Source organism: Sphaeramia orbicularis, chromosome 17, assembly GCF_902148855.1.
Source record: "Sphaeramia orbicularis chromosome 17, fSphaOr1.1, whole genome shotgun sequence".
Taxonomy (NCBI): Eukaryota; Metazoa; Chordata; class Actinopteri; order Kurtiformes; family Apogonidae; genus Sphaeramia; species Sphaeramia orbicularis.
This window is the reverse complement of record NC_043973.1, coordinates 19,316,530-19,343,635: the sequence shown is the minus strand read 5'-3', so window position 1 is coordinate 19,343,635 and position 27,106 is coordinate 19,316,530. Positions and strand designations below refer to the sequence as shown.

At 37.0% G+C, this 27,106-nt stretch overlaps 2 protein-coding genes across 2 annotated transcripts in view; one reads left to right on the top strand and one right to left on the bottom strand.

Annotated features, from left to right (window-relative positions):
* dnah9l (dynein, axonemal, heavy polypeptide 9 like) overlaps positions 1-18,293 on the top strand; it is an 86,525-nt gene extending 68,232 nt beyond the window's left edge. Inside the window, exons 74-90 of the mRNA XM_030161271.1 lie at positions 367-507; positions 656-826; positions 1,581-1,703; positions 1,805-1,998; positions 4,508-4,656; positions 5,469-5,596; positions 7,773-7,910; positions 8,056-8,145; positions 9,277-9,468; positions 10,154-10,273; positions 10,619-10,678; positions 12,007-12,189; positions 12,357-12,539; positions 13,993-14,108; positions 17,469-17,581; positions 17,685-17,825; positions 17,918-18,293. Of these exons, the coding sequence (XP_030017131.1) occupies positions 367-507; positions 656-826; positions 1,581-1,703; positions 1,805-1,998; positions 4,508-4,656; positions 5,469-5,596; positions 7,773-7,910; positions 8,056-8,145; positions 9,277-9,468; positions 10,154-10,273; positions 10,619-10,678; positions 12,007-12,189; positions 12,357-12,539; positions 13,993-14,108; positions 17,469-17,581; positions 17,685-17,825; positions 17,918-18,165 (2,490 nt within the window). The 3' untranslated portion in view covers positions 18,166-18,293. The remainder of the gene's footprint in view (positions 1-366; positions 508-655; positions 827-1,580; positions 1,704-1,804; positions 1,999-4,507; positions 4,657-5,468; positions 5,597-7,772; positions 7,911-8,055; positions 8,146-9,276; positions 9,469-10,153; positions 10,274-10,618; positions 10,679-12,006; positions 12,190-12,356; positions 12,540-13,992; positions 14,109-17,468; positions 17,582-17,684; positions 17,826-17,917) is intronic.
* Positions 18,294-19,843: 1,550 nt separating this feature from the next.
* Positions 19,844-27,106, bottom strand: part of map3k20b (mitogen-activated protein kinase kinase kinase 20b) — a 32,423-nt gene continuing 25,160 nt past the window's right edge. The window contains exons 10-11 of the mRNA XM_030160582.1: positions 25,578-25,758; positions 19,844-20,886 (exon numbers count right to left, since the gene is read on the bottom strand). Of these exons, the coding sequence (XP_030016442.1) occupies positions 19,918-20,886; positions 25,578-25,758 (1,150 nt within the window). The 3' untranslated portion in view covers positions 19,844-19,917. The remainder of the gene's footprint in view (positions 20,887-25,577; positions 25,759-27,106) is intronic.

Genomic DNA, 27,106 nt, shown 5'->3' with positions numbered 1-27,106 from the left:
GTGCAGAATCTAAGGGTTTTTTCATATTCATCTGCTGAGGGAGAAATTTCAGGCGAGGACCAGGATTTGAGACATCACAAAAATGAAACCAAGTTTGGCTGAAACCATCAGAGCACAAAGACTGAAAATGTATTTTTAGGAAAGACGGAAACATCTAGTGCCCAAGAGAAGGAGTTTTAATGAGATTTAGGACATGTTTCCAGAAAAAAAAACATACTAAAGTCTACTATTCAGCACAGAGTATTTGAATATGTCTTATAATGTGCCTGAAGGGGTTTTTAATGTTGAAAAGTTGAATTCACTTGATTCATTTCCATGATGGTCCCTGTGTATTCCATTCTGTCTGTTTTTTCGTCACTTGCTCAGGTCCTGGAAGCGAAGGTTAATGAAGTGAAGATAAATGAAGCCAGAGAACACTATCGTCCCGTCGCGGTCAGAGCTTCCCTGCTCTACTTCATCATGAATGACCTCAACAAGATCAACCCCATGTACCAGTTCAGCCTCAAGGTAACACTAGGAAATCTGAACACTGGAAGTCAGGGATGACAGAGTACACCCACACCTGGGTCAACGGATGTTACACTGAAGTAATGATGGTCATGACCGTGTCACTAATGAGCTATTATATTCTAAAATCTCTCCTTTTCATTTTCAGGCCTTTAATGTGGTTTTCCATAAGGCTGTGGAGATGGCAGAGGAGTGTGAAGATGTGCAGAACAGAGTGAACACACTCATTGACTGTGTCACCTACTCCACCTTCAACTATATCAGCAGGGGACTGTTTGAGAGAGACAAGCTCACCTTTACTGCCCAGCTAGCCTTCCAGGTGTGTGTCTGTGTGTGTTATTTTAGAGCAGGGGTGTCAAACCCATTTCAGTTCAGGGGCCACATACAGCCTAATATGATCTAAAGTGGGGCGGACCAGTAAAATTATGTAAAGAATAGGATAAGAACTTATAAATAATGTGAACTCCAAAGCTTTCTCTATGTTTTTGAGTGAAAAAAAGTAAAATTCCGTTATGAAAATGTTTAAACCTATGAACTGTACTTGAACATAACATGAACAAATATGAACATCCTGAAAATTCTTAAGAAAGGAAGTGCAATGTTTACAATATTATGCCTAAGTTGATCATTTATACATGTGCATCACAACTTAAAGATTTAGTAACAGGGAGAATATTGTTAAAATTCCACATACTTCTCTTAAGACATTTCAGATTGTTCATATTTGTTCAGGTTATTCATATTTTTTATAAAAGGATAGTCTGTAAATGTAACTTTTTTTCTAATTTTGCTTTTTTTATATTAAAACAAAGAGGAAAATTTGCAGTTTTCATTATTTATAGGTTATTATGATAGTATTTTACTTGTCTGATCCACTTTAGATTGAATTGACCTAAAATGATTTCAACATCCTTGATTATTAATATCTTCAGCGTAATTTTTGTATTTCACAAATTCATCCCAGGGGCCAGATTGGACCCTTTGGTGGGCCGGTTTTGGCCCCTGGACCGCATGATTGACACCTGTGTTTTAGAGTGTATTATGTGTGTCTAACTTTGTTCTTTCTGTTCCAGCTGCTAATGTTGAGCAAGGAGATAGATGTGCGAGAACTCGACTTCCTGCTTCGTTTTAACATCGACCACAGCTACATCAGCCCGGTAGAATTTCTCTCCAACTCATCATGGAGCGCCATAAAGGTGGTTCACAAATTCATACATTATCATATATTATATTATAAAGTATATTTACCATCGTACAAATCTACAACAACAACCTGCTGTTCCATGTATTTGAGCAGGTGATGAGTTTCACCGATGAGTTTCGAGGTCTGGACCGGGACATCGAAGGCTCTCCTAAGCGCTGGAAGAAGATGGTGGAGTCAGAGTGTCCAGAGAAGGAGAAGTTTCCTCAGGAGTGGAAAGGAAAAAGCTCCCTGCAGAAACTGATCATGATGAGAGCCCTGAGACCTGACCGTATGACCTATGCTCTCAGGTGAAGCACGCAAAGCCTCTTTTTTTATTTTAACTCCTTCCTTTTTTGAGTTAATTTAACCCATAAAGACCACGGCAACCAAAATCATCTACTGATCTAAAATATTTGATAACTTCTGAACCATTAATCCTATCAATACATGTGAATAATTGGTGTAAAATGCAGTTTTTCGTCTTTTCATAGTCATCAGATGTGATGTATTTAGATATTCAGAGGCTCCATAGTGAATGTGGAAACACCATCATCTTCTACAACATTGATTCACCAGTGAAACCCATGGAGTTGGATCAATGACAGTGGATGGACACACTTGTTTTTATTTTCAGTTATTGATATATTTGCTGAAGAAGTCACTTTTTCTTCAGTTCTTCTGTTTCTGATATAATAACCCTCAACTTTAATCTAAGTTTCTATGAAAATCAACATGATCAGTAAAATAAATACAGGAAAATACATGATTTTCATTGAAAAAACACAAAATACATAGGATAATATTATATTAAATGGTGATGAATTGTTTAAGAAAGGTGAAATCTAAAGAAAAAATTATTTGGGAAATGCCACAAAAGTAACACTGGGTCTTTATGGGTTAATCAATATTAAACAACAAAAGAAAGAAACTTAGGAAAGCTTCCCAAATGAATCAGATTGTTCAGGTATTTGTCCGTAGACACACACACACCTACATAAATAACAGAAGTGTGGTTTGTTTTATGTAGATGTCATTTTAGGTTCAAGTTGAAATTAGATGATAAAATGTTAATTTGGTTACATTTTCAAATGCCATCTCTGTCAGAAGGTGTTCAGTGTTCCCTCCATGTTGCCTCCTATAAATAGATGAATTCTCCTGTCAGTGTCCTTGACCACGGTACTGATGAAGACCTGAGTTGGTCCCTGACCGCCTTCAAAGGCCAAAAGCATATACTGCTCTAAACTGTTTAATACCTGTTGATCCACTACGTCTATCAATACATGTAAATAATTGGTGTAAAATACAGTTTGTCATCTCTTCATGGTCATCACATATGACCCATGTGGACGTTCAGAGACTCCATAGTTACCATGGAAACACTGTTATCTTCAACAGCACTGACTCACCAGTAAAACCCATGGAGTTTGAGCAATGACAGTGGAAGGAAATGCTTGATTTATGTTCAGTTAATGATAGATTTGACTGAAAAAGTTACTATTCCCTCAGTTTTCGCTGCTTTTGATATAATAACCCTCAACTTTAATCTTTAATCTTTTATGAACATCTTCATGATCAGTACATTAAATATAGGGAAATACCTGATTTATACTGATAAAATACAAAATACAGAGGATAATATTATAAGTAAATTGTAATACATCACTTAAGAAAGGTTAGATATAGAGCAAGGTTATCATTAACGAAAACTAACAAAATGACGAAAACTAGAATTGAAAAAACATTTTCGTTAACTGAGATAAATAAAAACTATAATTAAAAGAAAAAAACGATAACTAACTGAAACTGTATTGTGTGCTTACAAAACTAACTAAAACGTACAAAAATTATGGATAAAATTCCCTTTGTTTCCGTCTTAGTCAGAGTTGGACTGATACGAAAGCGATTTATTTCGCTCTAGCAATTTTAACTAGCAGCACCATACAGAACTTCATGGTCCGTCACGTCATCACTTGTTGTTTAGAGTCGTCTTCTGGTCCCCACTCTACCTGAAAACATGGAGACTAAAGTTGGGTGAAAGCAGCAGAGTCCTGTACGGGATTTATTTGAATACGACAGCAAAGAAGATAAAAGATATGACAAAACTAAAATTAATACTAAAACTAAGCATTTAGAAAAAAATGAAAACTAATAAAAACTAGCAAGCCTGCTCTAAAAACTAATTAAAACTAACTGAATTAGAGAAAAAAAAGTCAAAACTAAATAAAACTAAACTAGAATGAAAAATCCAAAACTATAATAGCCTTGATATACAGAAAATTTCATTTGGGAACTGACATAAAAGTAGTGCTGGGTCTTTATGGGTTAAAGATAAATTAGAAACATATATGCATGTAGGTTTAGATATGTTTAGCATATAATCAATAATATTATAAAAAGTAGATTTAGGAATGTGAAGGAAACGTGTGTATTTCAATGTGCCACCAGTGTTTTGTAGAATTGGTAGCTTGGTAAAACACATTCTCTCATTAATTCATGTAATTTCACATTATGACCTAATACTGTATGTACAGCCAACTAACATGTTTGGTTTAATTTGTCTTAATTAGTGACTCACATTTGGTAAACTTCCACTACTTTTATCCAGGAAGTATTTTGCTTTCAGACCAGTTTTTCTGACACTATAATTTTTCTGAACTTTTTGCCCTTTTTTCCTCTCTCCCATCCAGTACTTCTGTCTGCCTGCTGGTCATCTTACTTTTACTATACTTATTGACACATAAGGGTTCTGAACTTGCACAGGTCCAGTTTGTGTTCATCTTATCTCTGTCTGTTGTCTTTTTTTTTTGCATAATGTAGGAACTTTGTTGAGGAGAAACTTGGTGTCAAATATACCGAAGGCAGAAAGACAGAGTTTGCGAAGTCTTTCAGGGAAAGTGGACCAGCCTCTCCTGTATTTTTCATCCTCTCCCCTGGAGTGGATCCACTGAAAGACGTGGAATCCTTGGGTACTCGCACTTATTCACCCCTTCACCAAACTTTCATACAAATATTCAAAAACATACCTACACTGCATTTGACATTTTAGGAGTGGTGGTACTTTTATTGAAATAGTGCACGAAGTATAAATTTGAACTACTTTTCTTAACTATATCCTTTTTATGCAACTTTAATGACTTACTAACTGAACTATACTTTTATACCACTACATCTTAAAGGCAAATATTGTGCTTTTTTACTCTGTTAAATTTGTCTAACAGTTACGTTTTTGTTGCAGTTCGGATGTGTGCATTTTTAATCTTTGGGATAAACTAAAGCATGAAGAGTTTCATTATAGGTTGAGTTTTGGATTTGCCATCTTCTTAAACTAAATAAACTCTTTAGATGTTTTTTTTTTAATTAAGTGGAAAATACATTATCACACAGATAAAAACAGGCTGTTTATCTGAGCTCATTAAAAACTGTTGTTGAGAAACCTCATTATTACAGGAAATTCCACAAGTACTTACAATGAGCTCAGCCTTGAATATCGACCGTAGTAAAATGGAACATACACATTAATGCAACCATCAAATGAATCCAAAAACAACATATATATGAGCAAAACACTGACAGGAACCATTTTACTGCACAATATTTACATAGTTTTCATACTTAAGTGAGGTTTTGGATGCATTTTCACTGTGTGGTATTTGTACTTTTGCTGAAAATGAAAGGCTTTAAATATGTCTTCTACAACTGTTCTTTTTTTTGCGGTCTGCATACAGCTGATACTTCAACATATAAAATATTTACACTTCAATCTTCAACGTATTCACAGGAAGGAAACTGGGCTTCACCATTGACCTTGGGAAGCTTCACAATGTGTCCTTGGGTCAGGGCCAGGAGGCTGTGGCTGAAGTTGCCATGGAAAAGGCTGCCAAGGAAGGACACTGGGTTATCCTGCAGGTCTGGTGAAAGAGGGAGGGGTTTAATTCAAGTATTAAAGCGGATGGAAGAAGAACAGAGAATGTTTTAGTGAGATGATAGAAGAGCTCATATACTCATCAGCCATAACATTATGACCACTGACAGTAGAAGTGGTATTTATTATGATTATCTCATTATAATAGGACCTGTCACTGGGTTGGATATATTAGGCGGCAAGTGAACATTTAACTCTCATAGTCAATGTGTTGGAAACAGCAAAATGGGTAAGAAAAGGGATCTGAGCAACTTTGACAAAGGAGAAGTTATGATGGTTAAATGACTCACTGCAAAAATCTAAATCTTACCAAGTATATTTTTCTCATTTCAACTCAAAATAACTTATCACACTTAAAATAAGACATAATCACCTAAAGAGTAACTTGTCGGTGAGATATAAGAACTTACTTTTAGACAACAGATGTTGAAAATGTTATTTCAAGAACACTTATCGAGAGAATTTTCACTTGTTCCATTGGCAGATTTTTTTTTTTGCTTGTATTAAGCAAAAAAAAATCTTGAATTAAGCAAAAAAATCTTGAATTAAGCAAAGAAAAATCTTGAATGAAGCAAAAAAAAATCTTGAATTAAGCAAAAAAAAATCTTGAATTAAGCAAAGAAAAATCTTGAATTAAGCAAAAAAAAATCTTGAATTAAGCAAAAAAAAAAAATCTTGAATTCAGCAAAAAAAAAAAAAAAATCTTGAATTAAGCAAAGAAAAATCTTGAATTAAGCAAAAAAAAATCTTGAATTAAGCAAAAAAAAATCTTGAAATTAAGCAAAAAAAAAAAAAAATGCCAATGGAACAAGTGAAAATTATCTTGGTAAGATTTCTTGAAATAAAATTTTCAAGATCTATTGTCTAAAAATAAGATCCTATATCTCACTGAAAAGTTACTCTTAAGGTGATTATGTCATATTTTAAATGTGATGAGATAATTTGACCAGAAATGAGAAAAATACACTTGTTAAGATTTAGAGTTTTGCAGTGCTGGGTCAGATCATCTCCAAATCTTGTTCATTTCCAATCTAAAGTGACCAACACCTACTAAAAGTGTCTGAAGAACAAAGCCGGATCTTATCTATGGGAGCAGAACATTATTACCACCTGTCTAATATTGTGTAGGTCCACTTTTTTCCACAAAAACAGCTCTGACCTGAGGCTTAGACTCCACCAGACCTCTGAAGGTGTGCTGTGGTATCTGGACCAAGATGGTAGCAGCATATCCTTGAAGTCCTGGAAGTAGAGAGGTGGGTCTACATGGATCTGATTTCTTTGTCCCATACCTTCCACTGATGATCAAATGTCCTGAGATTGGGATGTCCCTTCTTAGTCTATTTTTGGTCGGTGTTAACAACTGCAGACCAGGAACACTCGACAAGACCTGCAGTTGTGGAGATGCTCTAATCCAGTCGTCACCGTTATTTTATGGACCTAGTCAAAGTCACTCAGTTCCTTATGTTGCTCATTTTGCTGCTTCCAACACATCAACTTCAAGGACTAACTATTCACTTGCTGCCTCATATACAGTATATTTAACCCACTGAAACGCACCATTATAATGAAATAATCAATATTATTACTACTTCTTCTGTCAGTGGTCAGAACAATATGGCTGATTGTTGTATAAATAAACAGTTTAGAAGTTATATTTGAGTTAAATGTCACAGTCACATAGTCTTTATTGCTTCAGTGGAAGATCTGAGTGCGTCCACACAAAAGCTAAACAAACCAATAATCACACCATGACAAGCAACATTAATTCCGCTCCCCACGCCTGTACATGAATATAAATGATCAGTGATGTTTGTTCAGAGCGGCAATGTCAGATGGGATGAAACTTGTGCCAGAGCTCCTGTCCATGTCAAAGTATCTGCAGCTGAACTGTGCCAGTGTGAAAATTGGATTCAGGGGACGGTCACTGTCATTTGCTGTTCCTTTTGCCAATGGCTCTGTCACTCATGCAGACAGTTCTGGGAGTGGGGAGGCTGCTGATTTTTGAGGCAGTTTGCGTGAACTTGGTGAGTTTGTTTATGTCCCTGAAGGTCAACTTAACTGAGCTGGAAAAAAAAAAACAGGGGAACAGCACAATAGTGTTGAATAGTAGGTTCCTACCTCTGTGATTTTAGTCGTGCGCCTGTTTTCACCTCGTTGCAGAACATCCACCTGGTCGGTCGGTGGCTGGGTTCCCTGGAGAAGCTCCTGGAGCGCTGCTGTGAAGGCAGTCATCCTGACTACAGAGTTTTTATGAGTGCAGAGCCAGCACTGACTCCCCAGGAGCACATAATCCCCCAGGTACAGCCGGAGCACATGTGCAGTAAGGGTACCACGATTTATCTTAGCATCAACTATATGCATGTAATGAATGTAGGAGGGAATCTGTGTTATTCCTCCTGTTCATATCAGACCTAGAGCTGATACTTTCTTACATTTCATTCAGGGAATTCTGGAAAATGCCATTAAGATCACCAACGAACCTCCTACAGGGATGCATGCTAACCTACATGCAGCTCTTGATAACTTTGACCAGGTTAGTGTCCAAAGCAGCGGCGTCAAACTAATTTTCATTCAGGGACCACATTCAGTCCAGTTTGATCTCAGGGGGGCCACATCAGTAAAATAACACTGTTGCATGGTTAGGTGAAATGACAGTAATATAGTTCTCTAAGAGTTGTAGTGCACAGGACATGCTTTTAATTTGACAAGTTAATCATTCAGGTAAGGCATTGTTCAGCCGACAGCTTTCACTTATGGTCTGCATTACGGAAAATAAAAATAAATATAAAAAAGGCTGATAAACATCATCATACACACACATTAATCTAATTCACACAATGCAAGAATCCTTGCACATAAAATAGAACATAATCGAGCAAAATGTTCAATACTTACAATGCAATGCACAAACACGCCACAATATAATAGCCTGTGAATAATGGACACTCCACATTTTTCTCTTTGTTTCAGTGCAAGAAAATAACATTAAAGTATGAAAATATTTACATTTTCAAACTATCCAAACAAAAAAAAGATGTGAATAACCTGAAAGAGCTGAAATTTCTTAAGAAAAATTTGTGCAATGTTAATATTATTATGTCTCAATTTATTATTTATACATGTGAATTACAGATCAGATCTACAAAAGCACAAATCATTTAATAAGAGGCATTACATTGTTAAAATTGCACATAATTTTCTTAAGAAATTTCAGGCCATTCATATCTTTCCGATTTTTCGCATTTAACTGTTAAAGGGTTTGTTAGTTTGTTAATGTAAATACTTTCAGAATTTAACATTATTTTTTTGCACAAAAACAAAGACAAAAATTTGGAGTTGTCATTATTTATAGACATAATGTAATACTATTTTTTTCACACTAAACAAAAAAATTTGGAGTCATTACTTTATTTTGATTTTATTTTACTTGAGATCACATTTGTCTGAATGTGGAACCTGAAGTACAAGGAGTTCCTTGACTGTTAATATCTTCACTGTAATTTTTGTACATTGCACATTCATCCCACAAGCTGGATTAGACCCTTAGGTGGGCCGGTTTTGGCCCACGGGCCGCATGTTTGACACCTGTGGTCTTAAGCTTCTCCAGCTAATGTTTATTTATCTGCCCTTTCATCCACTTACTCGTTTATTTATGTCGTTGTAGGACATCCTGGACCAGTGCAGTCGTGAGCAGGAGTTTAAGACCATCCTCTTTTCTCTGTGTTACTTTCATGCCTGTGTGGCAGAGAGGAGGAAGTTCGGTCCTCAGGGCTGGAACAGGAAGTACCCCTTTAACACCGGAGACCTGACCATATCAGTTAATGTCCTGTACAACTATCTGGAGGCGAACGCACAGGTGGGTTTTTTATAAGTGTTACAGATGATACCGGAAACAGTTATATTCATCTGTTTCATTAGTTTTTATTTTTTGATTTTATTTTATTGTTTTGTTTGTTTTTATTTTTATTCAGTTTTTCAGTTTGGTTTTGTATTTGTGTCAGTGTTTAGTTTGCACTGAATAAGTTCCCTTGAGAAGCTCCATGTTTCCATTTCAGTCATTTAGCACCACCTAATGTTCAACAGTTAATTGGTGCACACATGGTCTTATTTTTATTTTTTGGTGAGTCTTAGGTTATTTTTTTTAATTTTTAGTTTTAGTGTAAGCTTTTATTTTTGCAGTATTGTTATCAGATTCTTAGCCTTGACTTGTAGAAGCTAAAAAATTGATGAAAGAAATTTTAGAAATTTTTAAACCAATATTTGTTCAAGGTCTTTTTGTGTATAGCTTTTTTTATTCTTGTACACCATGAACCATTAACCTTAGAGGAAATGACAAAAATATGATCTTTACCTGCATTAATATTTGGTTTTACTTTGTGTTATATAGTTTCCCTTTTGTTTTTACATCTGTTATGTTTATTGCAGTTTTAATCTTCCTTTTTGTAAATTAAAACCCCTGTTTGGGAGCTTCAAAACATGTGCATGTGATTATGTATCAATGATGAATTAGACTGTAACACACTCTGATTATACTAATAAAGGTTCCCTGGGAAGATCTGAGGTATCTTTTTGGAGAAATCATGTATGGAGGACACATCACTGACGACTGGGACAGGCGTCTCTGCAGGACATACCTTGAGGAATACATGCAGCCCAACCAGGCTTGTATTTATGTTTAAGAGACAGAAATGTGATGCAAACTCATAAACTCACAGGTGGCCTGGCTGACTGCGGCACAGTGCCAGTACACTCTGCTGCGTCCTGGTACCAAACTGGCTCTAATGATATTTGGCTGCAAGATTTAGCTCATTTTGAGTTAGGATTTTTTTTCCCTGCAATTAGCACCAATTGTGCTACTTTTGGGCCAGAGATTGCTCATGTGAGTTTTATGAGTGCTGCAACCAAGTCTGCTGTAGTACACAAGAATCCTGGCATCTCGAGATGGTATATTAAAAGGCTTTGTAGACTGTTTGAGATGTAAACTCTCTTTTTCTTTCTTTTTCCAGTTTGACAGGAAGCTTTCATTGGCTCCAGGATTTGTCGTTCCTTCCAACCTGGACTATCAAGTAAATGTTGGATCAGAATGAATATTTTCTTAAGTAGGGCTGTGTATCGGCAAGAATCTGGCGATACGATACAAATCACAATACTAGGATCACGATACAATATATCACGATATATCATGATACTGTTAAAAAGGCAATTTTTTTGTTTGTTTCCTTTTTTTTTTAAATGATTATGTCCTGGAAAGATTGAATTACACCAGAAATATGTACAAATACTAAACACATTTTTATTTCAGAACAGGATTGCTATATCACAATTTTTTTCTAATTCTCCTAGTTTCCAAAGGAACTACCATCTTCATCTCAGACAGTAAAAAGCGCTTTTAGGATGCTTAAAATAACCATTATTTAATAAAACAGTGTTTAATAATAAGAAATAAGATATAAACAATAAAGAAAAACAAAAAACAAAAATGAACCTTCGCCAGTATTTGAATAAATACTTGAAAATATCGATACAGTACTTTTTAATATCGATACAGTATTGTGAAATGAAATATTGCGATCTATTGCAAAACCGATATTTTCTAACACCCCTATCCTTAAGTCAGTCATTGAATGTTGAACTCAGGGCTGTTCAATATGACCAAAATGTCATGTCCTGATCAGGTCATTTCACATTCAGATGATACATATGAAAATACCACACATTTTCTGTAAAATGAATAAATAAATACATAAATGACCACAGTGAAGGTGAATGTATTTGTTTTTTTTCCTTATATATACAGAACCTTTGTGCAAATGTAACTAGATACATAGCAAATATATAGGATTAATGTATAAATCTAAAAAAAACTAATATGAATTGAAAATAGTTTTAGCTGTAATTACAAATATATTTGCAAAGATATAGAAAGAAATCTTTTGTGGTTCTTGTCTGACTTTTCACCACATCTGATTGACAGAAGAAGCCCCTCTTTTCAATACAAGCACTACTTTTTATCTTGAGCTGCCTTCACTTGTTCAGAATGAGTCCATTCTGTGTCACATTCAATCCTTCATGTCTTTTTTTATATTCCTATGGCATGTGGAAGAATGCATAGTCACCCAAATAACAAACAATAATGGGATAAAGAATGGGATTTGGTACAAAACAATATAAATAATAGAGCATCATATGAACTACAGACATTTCCTGTGGTCACATAATGCATATTGTCATTTCTCTACAGAATCATAAATGTACATGTTAATAGTACATGTTTGGAGTCTGTACAACCTGTAAAAATACAGAAACCGTCTTGAGCAAAACAGTACAGTTTATTATAAATAACTGAGGATAATGTTGCGATTCCATTCACCATTTTTCTTTGTTACATCTCCAGGGTTATCATGATTTCATAGATGAGATGCTGCCCCATGAGAGCCCAGTGCATTATGGGTTGCACCCTAACGCGGAAATTGAGTTCTTGACAGTAACGTCAGATAACCTTTTCCACACTCTGCTGGAGCTGCAGTCTCCTGATGCTGTGATGGGGGAGGGAGCCTCACAGACCCTGGAGGAGAAGGTACTTACACCCATGTGTTTGGTAAAGTGTAACAAACATAAATCGAATTTGACAGGAAAACTTATCAACACAAGTTCCTCCTCTGATTGGGTTATTTAGATTCAAATTGGTCTAATTTGTAATTATTGAGGATAGAGATAGTAAATGTAATAATCTACCTCCCTCAGGTGAAAACTATTTTAGATGAGGTACTGGAAAAGCTACCAGAGGAGTACAACATGTCAGACATCACCTCGAAGACGGCGGAGCGTTCCCCGTACATCTTGGTCTGTTTCCAGGAGTGTGAACGAATGAACACACTCATCTGTGAGATCCGACGCTCACTCAAAGAGCTGGACCTCGGACTAAAAGTATGTCTTTATCTTTGTGTTTATGTGTACAGTGATGGTAATAATATCTAAAAATGTGTCATTACTTACTGTACCTGCTGCTGATGACACATTATGTGTAAACTTAGTGAGTAGGTGATTGTATTTGATCTATATTGTCTGGTGTTGCTGTACATTTTTTCCTTGGGGGATTGATAAAGTATATAGTAAGTAAGCAAATTTTATTTATATAGCACTTTTCTTTTTTTTTTTGATCAAGATCTTTTTATTGAAGTTTTCTCAATATAATACAAGTGCAGTGCTGAATGGTCATTTCAGAAATCTTAAGTAAGCATGGGTGTAAATTAAACACAGCTAGCGTCATAAAAATAAAAAAAAAAGAAGCAAAATAGAGCAAATAAGAAGCCGTACATAAAATAATCCCTCCTCAGTCATTGCCAGTGCACTAGAAATAATAAAGGATCACTATCACGACAGAAACCTGCGCTACGATTAAGCACGGAGTAAACAGCATTGTTAAAGTGCACCTAAAAGTCAAGCATTTACAGGGTCTGGAATGTTTTTAGGAAGGGACCCCACACTTTCTGGAATTTCCCATTTGACTGCTGAAGTGAGTCTCTAATTTTCTCCAGTTATATTGCACTTTTCACAGATAAAATCACAAAGTGCTTTAGAGTTTAGAATAAAATGTTAGTAAAAGCTTAAAATAAAATAAATAAAATGTCATACATACACCAGGATAAAAACAAGACAGTAGTACAGAGAAAAAGACAATAATACAATAACACAAGCCCATAAAACATCCACCCGGGCTAAACGCCTGCCTAAAAAGATACGTTTTGAGCTCCTTCTTAAAGGAGTCAATGGACTGGATGCTCCGTAGAGTTAGAGGTAGTGCATTCCACAGGCGTGGAGCACTGGCTTAGAAAGAGCGCTCTCCTCTGGTTCTGAATTGGGTGCTGGGAACCATCAAGAGCCTCTGGTTTGATGACCTTAATGAGCACAAGGGAGAACAGGGTCTCAGGAGCTCTGCTATGTACAGAGGGGCTTGATCATGAAGGGCTCGAGAGGTAAGAACTAAAATCTTACACTGAATTCTAAAACTGACTGGCAACCAAAGGAGGGAATATAAAACCGGGGTAATGTGATCCCTTTTCTTGGTTCCCGTTAAAAGCCTTGCTGCTGCATTTTGCACAGACTGGAGGCGATTGACAGGTTTTTTTGTTCAAACACATAAAAAGCGCATTGCACTAATCAGTGCGGGAGGAAACAAAAGCATGTATGATCATCTCCATTTCAAGTTATTAAACCTTTGGCCTCAGCTATGAAATATTTCACAAGTGAAAAAAAATGTTTTAATCTTTTAATCTGTTTATATCTTGTCTTATCTTTTCTAATCTTATCTCATCTTGTCTTATCTCATCTTATCTTATCTTGTCTTATCTCATCTCATCAGTAAATCTCTCTGTTAAAGGGTGAGCTGGCGATCTCCTCAGAGATGGAGAAACTACAGGCCGCCTTGTTTTTTGACAACGTCCCTGACACCTGGACTAAGTTGGCCTATCCCTCCACCTACAGCCTGGCCATATGGTGTGTGTCAGAATGTGTTCAGTTATGTATAAATCAACCTAAAGGGTGTGTTTTATGAGTGTTGGTGATATAGTCTGTATGAGAAAATGCAGGTAATACAGTATTATTTATGAAGCTTGTTGGTGAGTCACAAGTTACATGTAACAGTGTCCCTATTTAACAACCAATATCACTTGTAAAATATTCTGAAGGTTTGTCCGAGACCAGGGTGTGAAATATGGGAACACTGTTCTACCAAGTTTTATATAAATAGGATTTTTATATTGAAGCCATCTAGAGGAAGGGAAGTTATAACAGCTTTAATTAAGATAAGTGATAGAAAATTAAACAAATGAGATGGAAGTTCAGTAGCACTTTGTAAACACAAAGCAATCATCGTGTAAATATTGTCTCCATAATCGAGAGTCTTTAAAGATGTAGCCTATAAAAGCCTTCTCCTGAGACAGAAATTAAAGCAGGTCTTATTTTGATAGTGCAGTGTTTCTTTACTGAGTGCTCAATATGTTATCTTACAGACAGCTTATCGTCCACACAGATGCATTTATAGGGTGATACTTCCTATTTTGCTTCCCCTTCTAAGATAAAGATGCCAATATTTTCAGGTTTGGCACTGAGCTCACTGAGAAGATCATATATTCAGTTGTATTGCTGTCAATTTGTTTCAGAATTACTCATATATAAGAAATTTATATGATACTTGGGTGAAGTATGTGCAACATTACATTTCCTATCTAATTGTCCCCACACTTACTGCAAAATGTTTTTAAAGAAAGGCTTTGAGACACAGTGGATATGGATTAAACAGACTACGTACACTACATCAAAATTTTTAAGTAATGTAACTCTAAACCCGTTTGCTTAAAAAATTTAAGTAATGAGTAATGAAAATTTGAGTGTATTAAACTTAAATGCTTGATTTGAATGGAATTGCTATTTTAAGTCCAACACTCTAAATGCCAAGTTAATTTAACTTAAAATTTGTTCCAATGTCAATTGCTTTGTATAATCTATAATTTAATATCATCAGTTCTTTGTACTCAATTCCAAGCTGACTTAAATTAATATCTTCTGCAATATAACTTGCTTTGCATAATTATTGAACTTAAAATATTGTTGCATGGATGGAAATTATGCGTGGAGTTAGCTCGGTGTAATTTACCAGTACAGAAAGTGTAGTTAATTTGGCAAAGTACACAGATTTACACTGAACAGAAACAATTTCAGACAAACAGTAAAGCCATTGTTTGGCCTATGGCTCTTACTCATGGTGCAACTCTACAAAAATACAAAAACAAACTCAAAAAGGCCAATAAACATTGCCACACATGCAGTACAGGCCAAAAGTTTGGACACACCTTCTCATTCTTCGCATTTTCTTTATTTTCATGACTATTTACATTGTAGATTCTCACTGAAGGCATCAAAACTATGAATGAACACATGTGGAATTATGTACTTAACAAAAAAGTGTGAAATAACTGACAACATCTCTTATATTCTAGTTTCTTCAAAGTAGCCACCCTTAGCTCTGATGACTGCTTTGCACACTCTTGGCATTCTCTTGATGAGCATCAAGAGGTAGTCACCTGAAATGGTTTTCACTTCATAGCTGTGCCTTGTCAGGGTTACTTAGTGGAATTTCTTGCCTTATTGATGGGGTTGGGACCATCAGTTGTGTTGTGCAGAAGTCAGGTTGATGCACAGCTGACAGCCCTACTGGACAACTGTTAGAATACATATTATGGCGAGAACCAATCAGCTAAGTAAAGACAAACGAGTGGCCATCATTACTTTAAGAAATGAAGGTCAGTCAGTCTAGAAAATTTCAAAAACTTTGAATGTGTCCCCAAGTGCAGTCGCAAAAACCATCAAGCGCTCCAACGAAACTGGCTCACATGAGGACCACCCCAGGAAAGGAAGACCAAGAGTCACCTCTGATGCTGAAGATAAGTTCATCTGAGTCACCAGCCTCAGAAATCGCAAATTAACAGCAGCTCAGATTAGAGACCAGATGAATACCACACAGAGCTCTAGCAGCAGACACATCTCTACAACAACTGTTAAGAGGAGACTGCGTGAATCAGGCCTTCATGGTCAAATAGCTGCTAGGAAATCACTGCTCAGGAGAGGCAACAAACAGAAGAGATTTATTTGGGCCAAGAAACCCAAGGAATGGACATTAGACCAGTGGAAATCTGTGCTTTAGTCTGATGAGTCCAAATTTGAGATCTTTGGATCCAACCGCCGTGTCTTTGTGCGACGCAGAAAAGGTGAACGGATGGATGCTACATGCCTGGTTCCCACCGTGAAGCATGGAGGAGGAGGTGTGATGGTGTGGGGGTGCTTTGCTGGTGACGCTGTTGGGGATTTATTCAAGATTGAAGGCAACCTGAATCAGCATGGCTACCACAGCATCCTGAAGTGACATGCCATTCCATCCGGTTTGCGTTTAGTTGAACCATCATTTATGTTTCAACAGGACAATGACCCCAAACACACCTCCAGGCTGTGTGAGGGATATTTGACCAAGAAGGAGAGTGATGGAGTGCTGCGCCAGATGACCTGGCCTCCACAGTCACCGGACCTGAACCCAATCGAGATGGTTTGGGGTGAGCTGGACCGCAGAGTGAAGGCAAAAGGGCCAACAGGTGCTAAGCATCTCTAGGAACTTCTTCAAGACTGTTAGGAAACCATTTCAGGTGACTACCTCTTGATGCTCATCAAGAGAATGCCAAGAGTGTGCAAAACAGTCATCAGAGCTAAGGGTGGCTACTTTGAAGAAACTAGAATATAAGAGATGTTTTCAGTTATTTCACACTTTTTTGTTAAGTACATAATTCCACATGTGTTCATTCATAGTTTTGATGCCTTCAGTGAGAATCTACAATGTAAATAGTCATGAAAATAAAGAAAATGCAAAGAATGAGGAGGTGTGTCCAAACTTTTGGCCTGTACTGTACATTAAGTCAAAATTAACACTAACACCACAACCCTGCTGAACCCCTGCACATAAAAAGAACACATTTTCACCAACATGCCCAATACCCACAATGCAATGCGGAGATTTAAAAAAAAAAGGTGTGGTCATGACTAAAACTTAGTGATTTAAATCCATTCAACTTAAACTGTTTTTGTACTTTCAACTATGTCTATAAATTAGTAGAATATACTTAACATTTTATAGTAATGTAATAAAATTTAAATCATTTAAGTATATTGCAATTAAAGCATTTTTGTAAATACAAAGTCCGGACTTACAGTGTAGTTATACTGTAGAAAAAAAAACCTGTTTACAGTGTGTGTGTGTGTGTGTGTGCGTGCGTGTGTGCGTGCGTGCATGTGTGCATGTGTGTGTGTCAGGTATAATGATGTGTTGCAGCGTTGTAAAGAACTGGACAGCTGGACCCAGGACCTGGCTCTACCGAGTGTCGTCTGGCTCTCTGGGCTTTTCAACCCACAGTCCTTCCTCACAGGTAACACACACATTTGTACTCACAAAGACAAGCTCTCTCTACACTACACGTACAACTCACCCGCCCTCTGTCTGATCACTGCTAACACTTTTCTCCTTCCCAGCGGTGATGCAGTCACTGGCGCGTAAGAACGAGTGGCCCCTGGATAAAGTCAACCTGACAGTGGACGTGACCAAGAAATACAAAGAAGAGTTCAACCAGCCCGCCAGGGAGGGTGCATACGTTTATGGACTTTACATGGAAGGTAGACAAGCCTGAGTCTGTTGTGAAGCAGCAGGACGGACACACACTTTAAAAACTAGCTTTCATAACCTCGCGTTTTTCCCCCTTGTCCAGGTGCAAGGTGGGACATTCAGGCCGGGGTGATCACCGAGGCCCGGCTGAAGGAGTTGACCCCGGCCATGCCTGTGATCTCTGTCCGAGCTGTTCCCAATGACCGCCAGGAGACCAGGAACATCTATGAGTGTCCGCTCTACAAGACCAAGATCAGAGGACCCACCTATGTGTGGACTTTAAGCCTCAAAACCAGGGAACGGCCCGCCAAGTGGGTCCTGGCTGGAGTGGCTCTGCTGCTTAGTGTGTGAGAACAAGGTAGAATATCAAACATCAACATTCAGAGTCTGAAAAATGTTTATTTTTGTCAAGATTTCTGGGAAAATTAGCATCTACCTGGATTATGAATTTATTGTAGTATCATGAAGTTGTGTTGACTTCAGTCTTGATTTTAAAAATGTTTTGGTTGAAATTTATATTGACTGTATTTAAAAAAACAAAACAAAAAGAAAACCAAAACAAAACCGATATTAAACTAGATAGACTGGTTTCTCTTAACTGTGCGTTCAGATAATCAAGGTTATTATCATTAACGAAAGCTACCGAAATGACAAAGACTAGAATTGATAAAACATTTTCGTTAACTGAAATAAATAAAAGCTTTAATTAAAAGAAGAAACGATAACTAACTGAAACTCTATTGTGTGCTTATATAACTAACTAAAACATAAAAATTATGGATAAAATTCCCTTCGTTTTCGTCTTTGTCAATGTTGGATTGGTACGAAATCGATTTATTTCGCTCTAGCAATTTTAGCTAGCGGCACCATATGATATTTAACGGTCCTTGTGGTCACTTGTCATTTAGAGTTAGCTTCTCATCCAACAACATGGATACTAAAGTTGGGAGAAAGCAGCAGAGTCCTGTACGGAATTTATGTGAATACTACAACGAGGAAAATAAAAGATAGAACAAAACTAAAACTAAACTAAAACTAAGCATTTAGAAAAAAATTATAAACTAATGAAAACTATCAAACCTGCTCTAAAAATGAATTAAAACTAACTGAATTAGTGAAAACAAGTAAAGACTAAATAAAACTAAACTATTATGAAAAATCCAAAACTATTATAACCTTGCAGATAATAAAGGTAAGTGCAACTTCTACAAGATAAGGTTTGAGAATATTATGGTTAATGTTTAGTTAAAGTATCTGCTGCTGCTAGAAAAAGCTCAAATTGGGAACTTTGGGTTCAGGCTTACGTTCTTTATCCACTCATTACAGTGATGCTACTCATTTATGTTTTGTTTTCACACAATAGCCTCACTTAAATCTGGCTCAAGCATGATGGGATGTGAAACATGTCTTAAAAAAGGTCTTAAAAGTAACTTGTGGAAACCTGTTGAAACCTTCCCTTTTACAGTTCCCACTAAACTGTAAACATCATAAGATTCTGGGCATTTAAATACTGTATGTTATCACACATTCTAAAAAGACAAGGCAGTCATCATAGAAATACAATCAAGCATTTTTTTTCTTTTCTTTTTATTGAAAAATGATAAAATATACAGAGAAATGCCAAAAATTCACACTCTAAATCAGTTAGAACTGATAAAGTCAAAGCTTGTTTTAAACAAATCAACTCTATAAACTATCTCTACGGTAGTCTAGAAGCAGGAAAAGAATCAGACAGCGCTGCCTCAGTAGAGTGGCATTCAAGTGTGTCCTTTAGTAACACTTGTACCTCTTACAGTATGTTATGCAGCAGTTTGAAAGCACAGGAAATTACACAGGTGAAGTCATTCTGACAACAAAACGACAAGACAACCTCTAATTGTCTTTTTGCTCCTTCTTACTTCACAGTACACATGGGTGTCATTGCATCAATAAAAAAAAAAGACTATTTTAACAAAAAAAGTGTTTCTTGCTCTTTTCAACTGGAGATTCTATTGCACATACTGTAGCTCAGACACTGTATGTGCTTAGACGTCAAAATCTGTGTAGTTTGGCCTCTTGTCTGTTTTTTCAATGTGTTTTCTGTGTGTGTGTGTTTTTTTTTTTCTAGTCACTGTCAGACCAATCAAGTTCCATCATGTCCATGGCTGTAGTCGCCATGTTAATTTTGGTTCCGTGTCGCACACTGCAGCTTTTCACAGAGTTCTGATTGGACGAAGCCCGCATGCTCACCTGCACCCCCGAGTGCCCAATGACACCCATTTCACCTCTAATCTTCTGGCTGATGGCCTCACTGAGGTCACCGCGCACTCCCTGGACTACAACTCCCACGTCACTCCTGCGACCTCTGACCCCCAGCTCGCTTCTGACCCCGTGCCCTACGACCTTCATGACCCCCATGTCCCCCATGTTCACATTCACGTCCATGTTGCCTAGTCTGTCCATGTCACCCATCTCATCCATATCTAAGGACAGCATGTCCCCCAGGCCCCCCAAGCTCCCCTGGAGACCCTTGAACATGCTGGGGAGCCGTCCTCCATCCATGCCACCCTCCATCCCTCTTTCTTCTTGTTTTTCTATCTCCCATCCACCCTCTTTCTCCCTCTCCCCCTCCCCCTCTCCGAACCCACCTGAGAAGCCTCGGACTATGGTGGTCACCCTGCTCCTCTGCATCCCCCCTCTCTCTCGGTCCCCATCCCCCCACGTCCTCTCCTCCCTCTCCACGACGCCACCCGGGAAGCTCCTGAGCGTCACCTGCACCCTCCCACCCTCCAAACTCCCACTGTCCTCTCTGTCCCTCTGCCCCCAGCCTTTCTCCTCCAGGGTTCCCTCCTCTTCCTCATCCTCCTCTCCGAACCTCCCCTGCAGCCCTCGGAGCATCGCGTGGAGCCTCCCACCGTCCAGAGAACCCATTCCCCTCTCCAGCCCCACACTGCTCCCCCTCTCGGTGTCTCCGTTGCTGAGGGTTCGGAGGAGACAGCTGACCCCGGCGCTGCTGACCCCCGCACTGTTGGAGTCCTGAGAGTGTGAGCGGAAGAAGGAGCCGGATGAACCGATGGACATGGGCGTGAAGAACTGAGGAGAAATGAAGGAAAACAGGGTGAGCATCACAAGAAAAAAAAAGATATTTATTGATTTAGCTTTTGGGTGGAGTAACAGAATAACTTAGTTCTAGTCCAGGGTGATATATCAGATGAACTGTTTTAATTTCCTGAAAGGTGTGGATTTTTCATATAAAGGCTGAAACAAGCAGCAAATTATACAATATAATATTATTCATCACTGGATGACCTACTTATCACTGTGCAGAAGATATTGAAAGGGCACTCATATACACTGTGTATACGCTTTTTATTCAAGGTTATAATCTGTGGAACCTACTCTCTGTTGAAATAAAATCTTTGACAAGCTTAGGTTTATTCAAAAAACTAAAAAAAAAATGGATGTGCCAGAAACAGCAGTGTTCTCATGTTTAATGCTTGTATAACGTTTATCTGTTTCTTTGCTATGACCTGGTTATTTTCTATCCTATACCACAATTTTCTATGTAAAAGGTCATTGTCTCTCCATTCCTCTCTGTATTTTAACTTTTCATAAAAGCCCATCTACAAAACTGTACTACAAACTCACTATCACGGAGGGATTTTTGTTGGAAATGTCTGGCCCCTTTCTTTATTACACCTGCACGAAAATCACATTTTTCTGGAGTTCATTTTTCCTGCTGGAGGGAGTGCGGTTCACTCAAGGCAGATCAAGCACATGTACTCTGCTCCTGTCCTGGTATTGTTGGCTTTTGGGGAGAGATGATTAAGTTGATGTATTCAGTTTTTGGTGTTCATTTTCCCACAATATTTTTATTAACTTTTTAACAGCATAAAATCAGCCATTTACATTCAATGTATGCTGTCAGTTTGCTTCATTAAACTGAAAAACAAGAAATACAAAAATAAATAAAGAGGGCTACAATCTAAGTCCAAATATTGTCCAATAATCCTGTTGATTATCTTCCTGATCCCCAATCAGGTAAACCGTCCATTAGATGTCAGAGAACACTGAAAAGTTATCAGTGTGTACCAAGGTCCAAAATGGCGCCCTCAGCTGTCTCCCCCTGTTCACAACCAAGATCCAGCACTGATCTTCTTGAAGGACAGTATTCAAACTGATCAATTGATCACAAAAGAAAACAGTAACTATCAATTCGACAGTTAACAGCCTATCCAAAAGCTGTTTTAGCTTTAAAAAGCAACAAAAACAAACAAAAACCGACAAATGAACACAGACTCAACAACAATTTGCTTCTCTTATATTAATGAATGGTAATCTATACTAAGTGGATTTTAATTGTAGTAGATACAAAATGTAATGCACACTTCAGAAAAAAGTAAAACTTGTAAAAATGTAGGAACTGTACTGCCTACAGCAATCAGTCAACTTGAACATCTGTTAAATCAAGATTCTTGGCATAATTAATAAAAGGTCTCCATATATTCTCAAATATGTGTTGTTTAGCCTTCAATATGTAAGTGATCCTTTCTAATGGAAGGTCTGATAGCATTTGTCTCGGTGTTCATTTTGATATGTCATTGGCTACTTTGTTTTTTAGCATTCCCCCAGAGGAATTACAGGAAAGTGACATATATTTATTTAGAATACTGCTTGCCGCAAGCAAAAAAGCCATCACCAAATACTGGCTTAAAAAGGACCCTCCCTCAGTTTCCTTGGTGATAAAAATTGTCAACCAGATCTATTTAATGGAAATGATGACATACACTCTCTGCCTACAACAGCATAAGGGTGTAAAGCACTGGAAAAAATGGGACTTTTTCATTCAATCTGTGGACAGTAAACAGTACGTAAATGTTTGAATGTACCTGTGACCTGTGATTGTGTTTCTGTTTGTTTTGTATTTTATATCAAAACAATAAAAAATAAAGTACAAAAAACAAATAATTAAAAGCCCATCTAGGGACTGGTGCTGCAAATTAGCTTTTGCTATAAACACTATGATGCATACATGGGATTGCTGTGTTACAGTTGGTCTATGTCTTTTGTATCTGTCCCTTTCAAATAAACCAAATAAATAAATAATTAAATATAACTTGGTAACATAACAGTTAATGTGAATAATTTGCAAAACTGATTCCTTGTAAAATTTTCCGAGGCATACAGTAATAATAGCCTTCATTTATGCACATCTTTGTTTTCTGTGTACCCCAAGCTGGAGAGTAAGCCACAAACTTATGTAAAGGCAAAATCAGAAAGAAGAGGAAGAAAAGTACAGTGAAACTAGTGACATTTGGCCGTAGGTTTGTCCACGCTGTTTTAACCCATACAGACCCAGTGCTACTTTTGTAACAGTTTCCAAATGAATTTTTCTCTCTACTTTACCTTTCTTAGGTGATTTATCACAGTTTATTATAGTATTATCCTCTGTATTTTGTGTTTCTTTTTTCTTTTTTTTTTTTAACTGTATTTTTATTGTTTGATTTCTGTACATTACAAAACAAACATAAGGGACATTTGGGATACATTGACCATAATAAACCTTTGTGACTAACAATTGTTACCACCGCCAAGGAGGTTATGTTTTTGTCAGCATTGGTTTGTCTGTTTGTCTGTGTGCAAGATAACAAAAAGTTAGGGATGAATTTGGATAAAAATTTCAGGAAATGTTGATACTGGCACAAGGAACAAATGATTAAATTTTAGTGGTGATCGGGGGTGGGGTGGGGGGGCACTGATCTGCCTTGACGGAGGTCTGCGCTCTACAAGTGCTTCTAGTTTTTGGTAATGTGACGGTGAAATGAAAACTGTCCATTTCTCCCATTTATCATGACGCTGTTCTTCTGGAGTCCTCAACTTATGGGTCAGAATCTCCATCTCAATTATTCCATTCACTATTTGTAACCATTCGTTACTTGTAGGTGGTTGTAATCTGCACCATTTTTTGTTAATAGCCTTTTTACAGATGTATTTTGTGTTTCTTAAATAAAAATCCGGTATTTTCCCATACTGAATTCACTGATCATGTAGATGTTTATAAAAGCTCAAATTTAAGTTAACTGTCATATCAGGAAGAAAAAGTAACTTTTTCAGCAAATCTCTCCTTAACTGAACATAAACCCAGTGTGTCTATCCACTGTCATTGATTCAACTCCATGGGTTTTACTGGTGAATCAATACTGTAGAAGATGACAGTGTTTCCATTAGAGCTGCAACCGATTAATCGACTAGGTGCTTGAAGTCAGTGCAAAACGTCCCGGTTCGATTAATCGGCCCAAATTGATTGAAGGGAGATTTTCTAGTGCAGTTTTCCTGAATTGAAACTTCTTTGTGCGTCACAATAAGCGTCCGTGTGAAACACAACAGTGGAACCAATGTTTAACAGCAGAGAAATGAAGGAAACGAAGCTTTGATTCAGGAGAACTGTGGTTGAATTTTTTTTTTTTTTTTTTTTTGATCACTTTGAGTCGATTAATTGGTTGCAGCTCTAGTTTCCATGGTAACTACAGAGCCTCTGAACGTCCAAATGGGTCATATCTGATGACCATGAAAAGATGAATAACTGTATTTTACACCAATTATTTACATGGATTGATAGGATTAATGGATCAGAAGTTACTAAACACTGTATATTGGTGGATGATTTTGGTCACCACACTGTAAAAAAAATCCTGTTGGCAGCTGTGGTTTCCAGAACAATACTGTAAAAAACATATCCAGCTGTAAACATATTTACAGAGTAACATGTAGATTTAACATTTGAAACATGTAGATTTAAATGGTAAATGGACTGTACTTATTCAGTGCATTATATACATCTTCATGGTGTCCAAAGCACTTTCCAAAGCCACTAGTTCAATTCAGGCTCCAGTGTCTTCCATGGACACTTGGATATATGGACAGTCGGAGCCAGGATTTGAACCAACAACCCTTTGGTTATTGGATGAGCTGCTCTACCAATTCTACCAACCCATTAATTTATAAATTTAAAATGTTACATCGTTAAATGTTTACTTTTTTATAACTTTTTTATTTAAAAAAAAAAAAAAGGCAAATATACCGTTATTTCAACATTATGATCTTGCAATTTAAACGGCGCCACATTGTATTTCAATTTACAGTTTTATTTTCTAAAAACAATAGAAATTCATCATTTCTACATACAAACCTGGTTTTGTTCACATACTCTTCCTGTAAGAACTGCAGCTATATTTGATTTGATCATTAACACAAAAATCTTTTCAAATAAACAACTTTGCATTGTATTGCCACTTACGTTTTTTTTATGTTGCAATTTTACAACTTTTTGGTGTGAATTCTACAGTCATTTTTTACAGTGCAGTGGTTCTTTGGGTCTTTATGGGTTAAAAAGCTTATGTAATGTCACAGCATGTATTTCTGTCATTACATTGACAAATCATTTTGCTGATCCCAGACCTGACCGACTGAATCAGCCCCAGATCATAACCCTGCCCCCCCACAGGCATGTACAGTTGGCACTAGGCATGATGGGTAATCACTTCACCGCCCTCTCTTCTCTTCTCACCCTGGTGCCCCCGTCACCCCATGTGGAACAGGGTCAATTTGGACTCATTAAACCACATGACCTTTTTCCATTCCAACACAGTCCAGTCTTTATGCTCTCTGCCAAAATGGTTGTTTAAGAAATGAGAAGCTAAAAGTTGTTGCAGCTGAAACATTCTTTTTTCTTTCTTTTTTTTTTTTTTTTTTTTTGGCAAGTACTTCTTTCTCATGTTACTCACTGGTGAGATGTTTGAGCGCTCCATGAGTAGAGAGGTTGGACTCGGGGTCATGTTGGACCTTTCCATCAGCCTCTCTTCCCATAATCTGAGCCTCCTCTCCCTCTCCTCCAGCTCCTTCTCCTTGGAGTACAGCTCCCTCTCCAGTTTTCGTAGGCGCTCGAGGGTCGACTCAATTTCACACCTTTTGTGGAGACACAGACAGAGATGATGTTACCGCAGCCGAGCTCCGTTTCAACAGTAAAAGACAGATTAAAATGGTTTGACTATTCTGTTCGAAATGTTCCATTGATATTCTCTATTAATATTAATACTGGCACTAATTACAAAGCTCCAACTGAACAACTACATTTATTTTTACCTTTAACCCTCCGGTATCCCGTCCAGCAAGGCCCTTACTAAACACCAAGTGGGCCATTTTGGCACACTTGTGGAATAATGTCAAAAAAATGTTCATACAGTTTGTTTTTAATTCTTTTACACTTTTTTCTAGTTCATCAACTTGAAAACTTTAAATAAAAATACCAAATACTCAATAATTGTTGCATTTTTTAACCGTTTAAATGCTGTGTTTGTAATGTAAACAAACTTTTTTTTTTTTTTTTGGATGCAAAAAACACAAAAAAATTATTTTTTTCAATATACTACATAAAAAAGTGTATTACATATTATTTGATTTTTGCAGCCTGGCATATGTCAATGATTAACGGCAACATCGGTTAATTTGCATGATTATTTTTGGCGCTAGGTCAAATGTACAAAAACACTAGCATCTGTCACCAAGTGTGTGTAAAATGCACATCTATAAATCAAACTATTAAATATTATATATCAATTTATTTTTCTGCTCTAATTTGATTTTATTTTTGTAAATCAAGGTCAGCCCTAATCATACATATCAAATAATCATTAATTTTAGATTTTTTTTAACCCTTTAAACAATCTCTTTTCATCATGATGTCACTACATTTTTTGATGCAAAAAACACAAAATATGTTGATTTTTTTTTTGTTTTTTTCAAAATACTAGATAAAAATTGGATTACATATTATTTGATTTTTTCAGCCTGGCATATGTGAATGATTAACAGCAACATTAATAACGTTAATAAATTAATAGACCCTCACCTCTCAAATGAAGCCCAGATATCAGTAAAAGCAGGATTTATGCCTTAATGGCTTTCGGATCAAAAACAGTGGTTATAATGGAAGAAATGGTGCGTTTTAGGCACACTTGGGAGACAGATGCTAGTCTTGTCATTTTCTTTTGTTTACAATGTGCACATTTTAGTTGGTGGCCAGAATTTTAAAGATCATGCACAAATGAACAACTTTTGAATTCTAACCTTATTTAAATTGTGAAAAATAATATGAAGTTTTTTAACACGAAGTGCAAAGTGTGCCTAAAAAGCGCACCTGGATACCGGAGGGTTAAATTAAACTCCTCTACATCGTCTTGCCATTGAAAGTAACTAAAACTAAATTATTACAGGCGCTTTCAGCAGCCAGCAAGAAATCTATTACAAGAAGGTG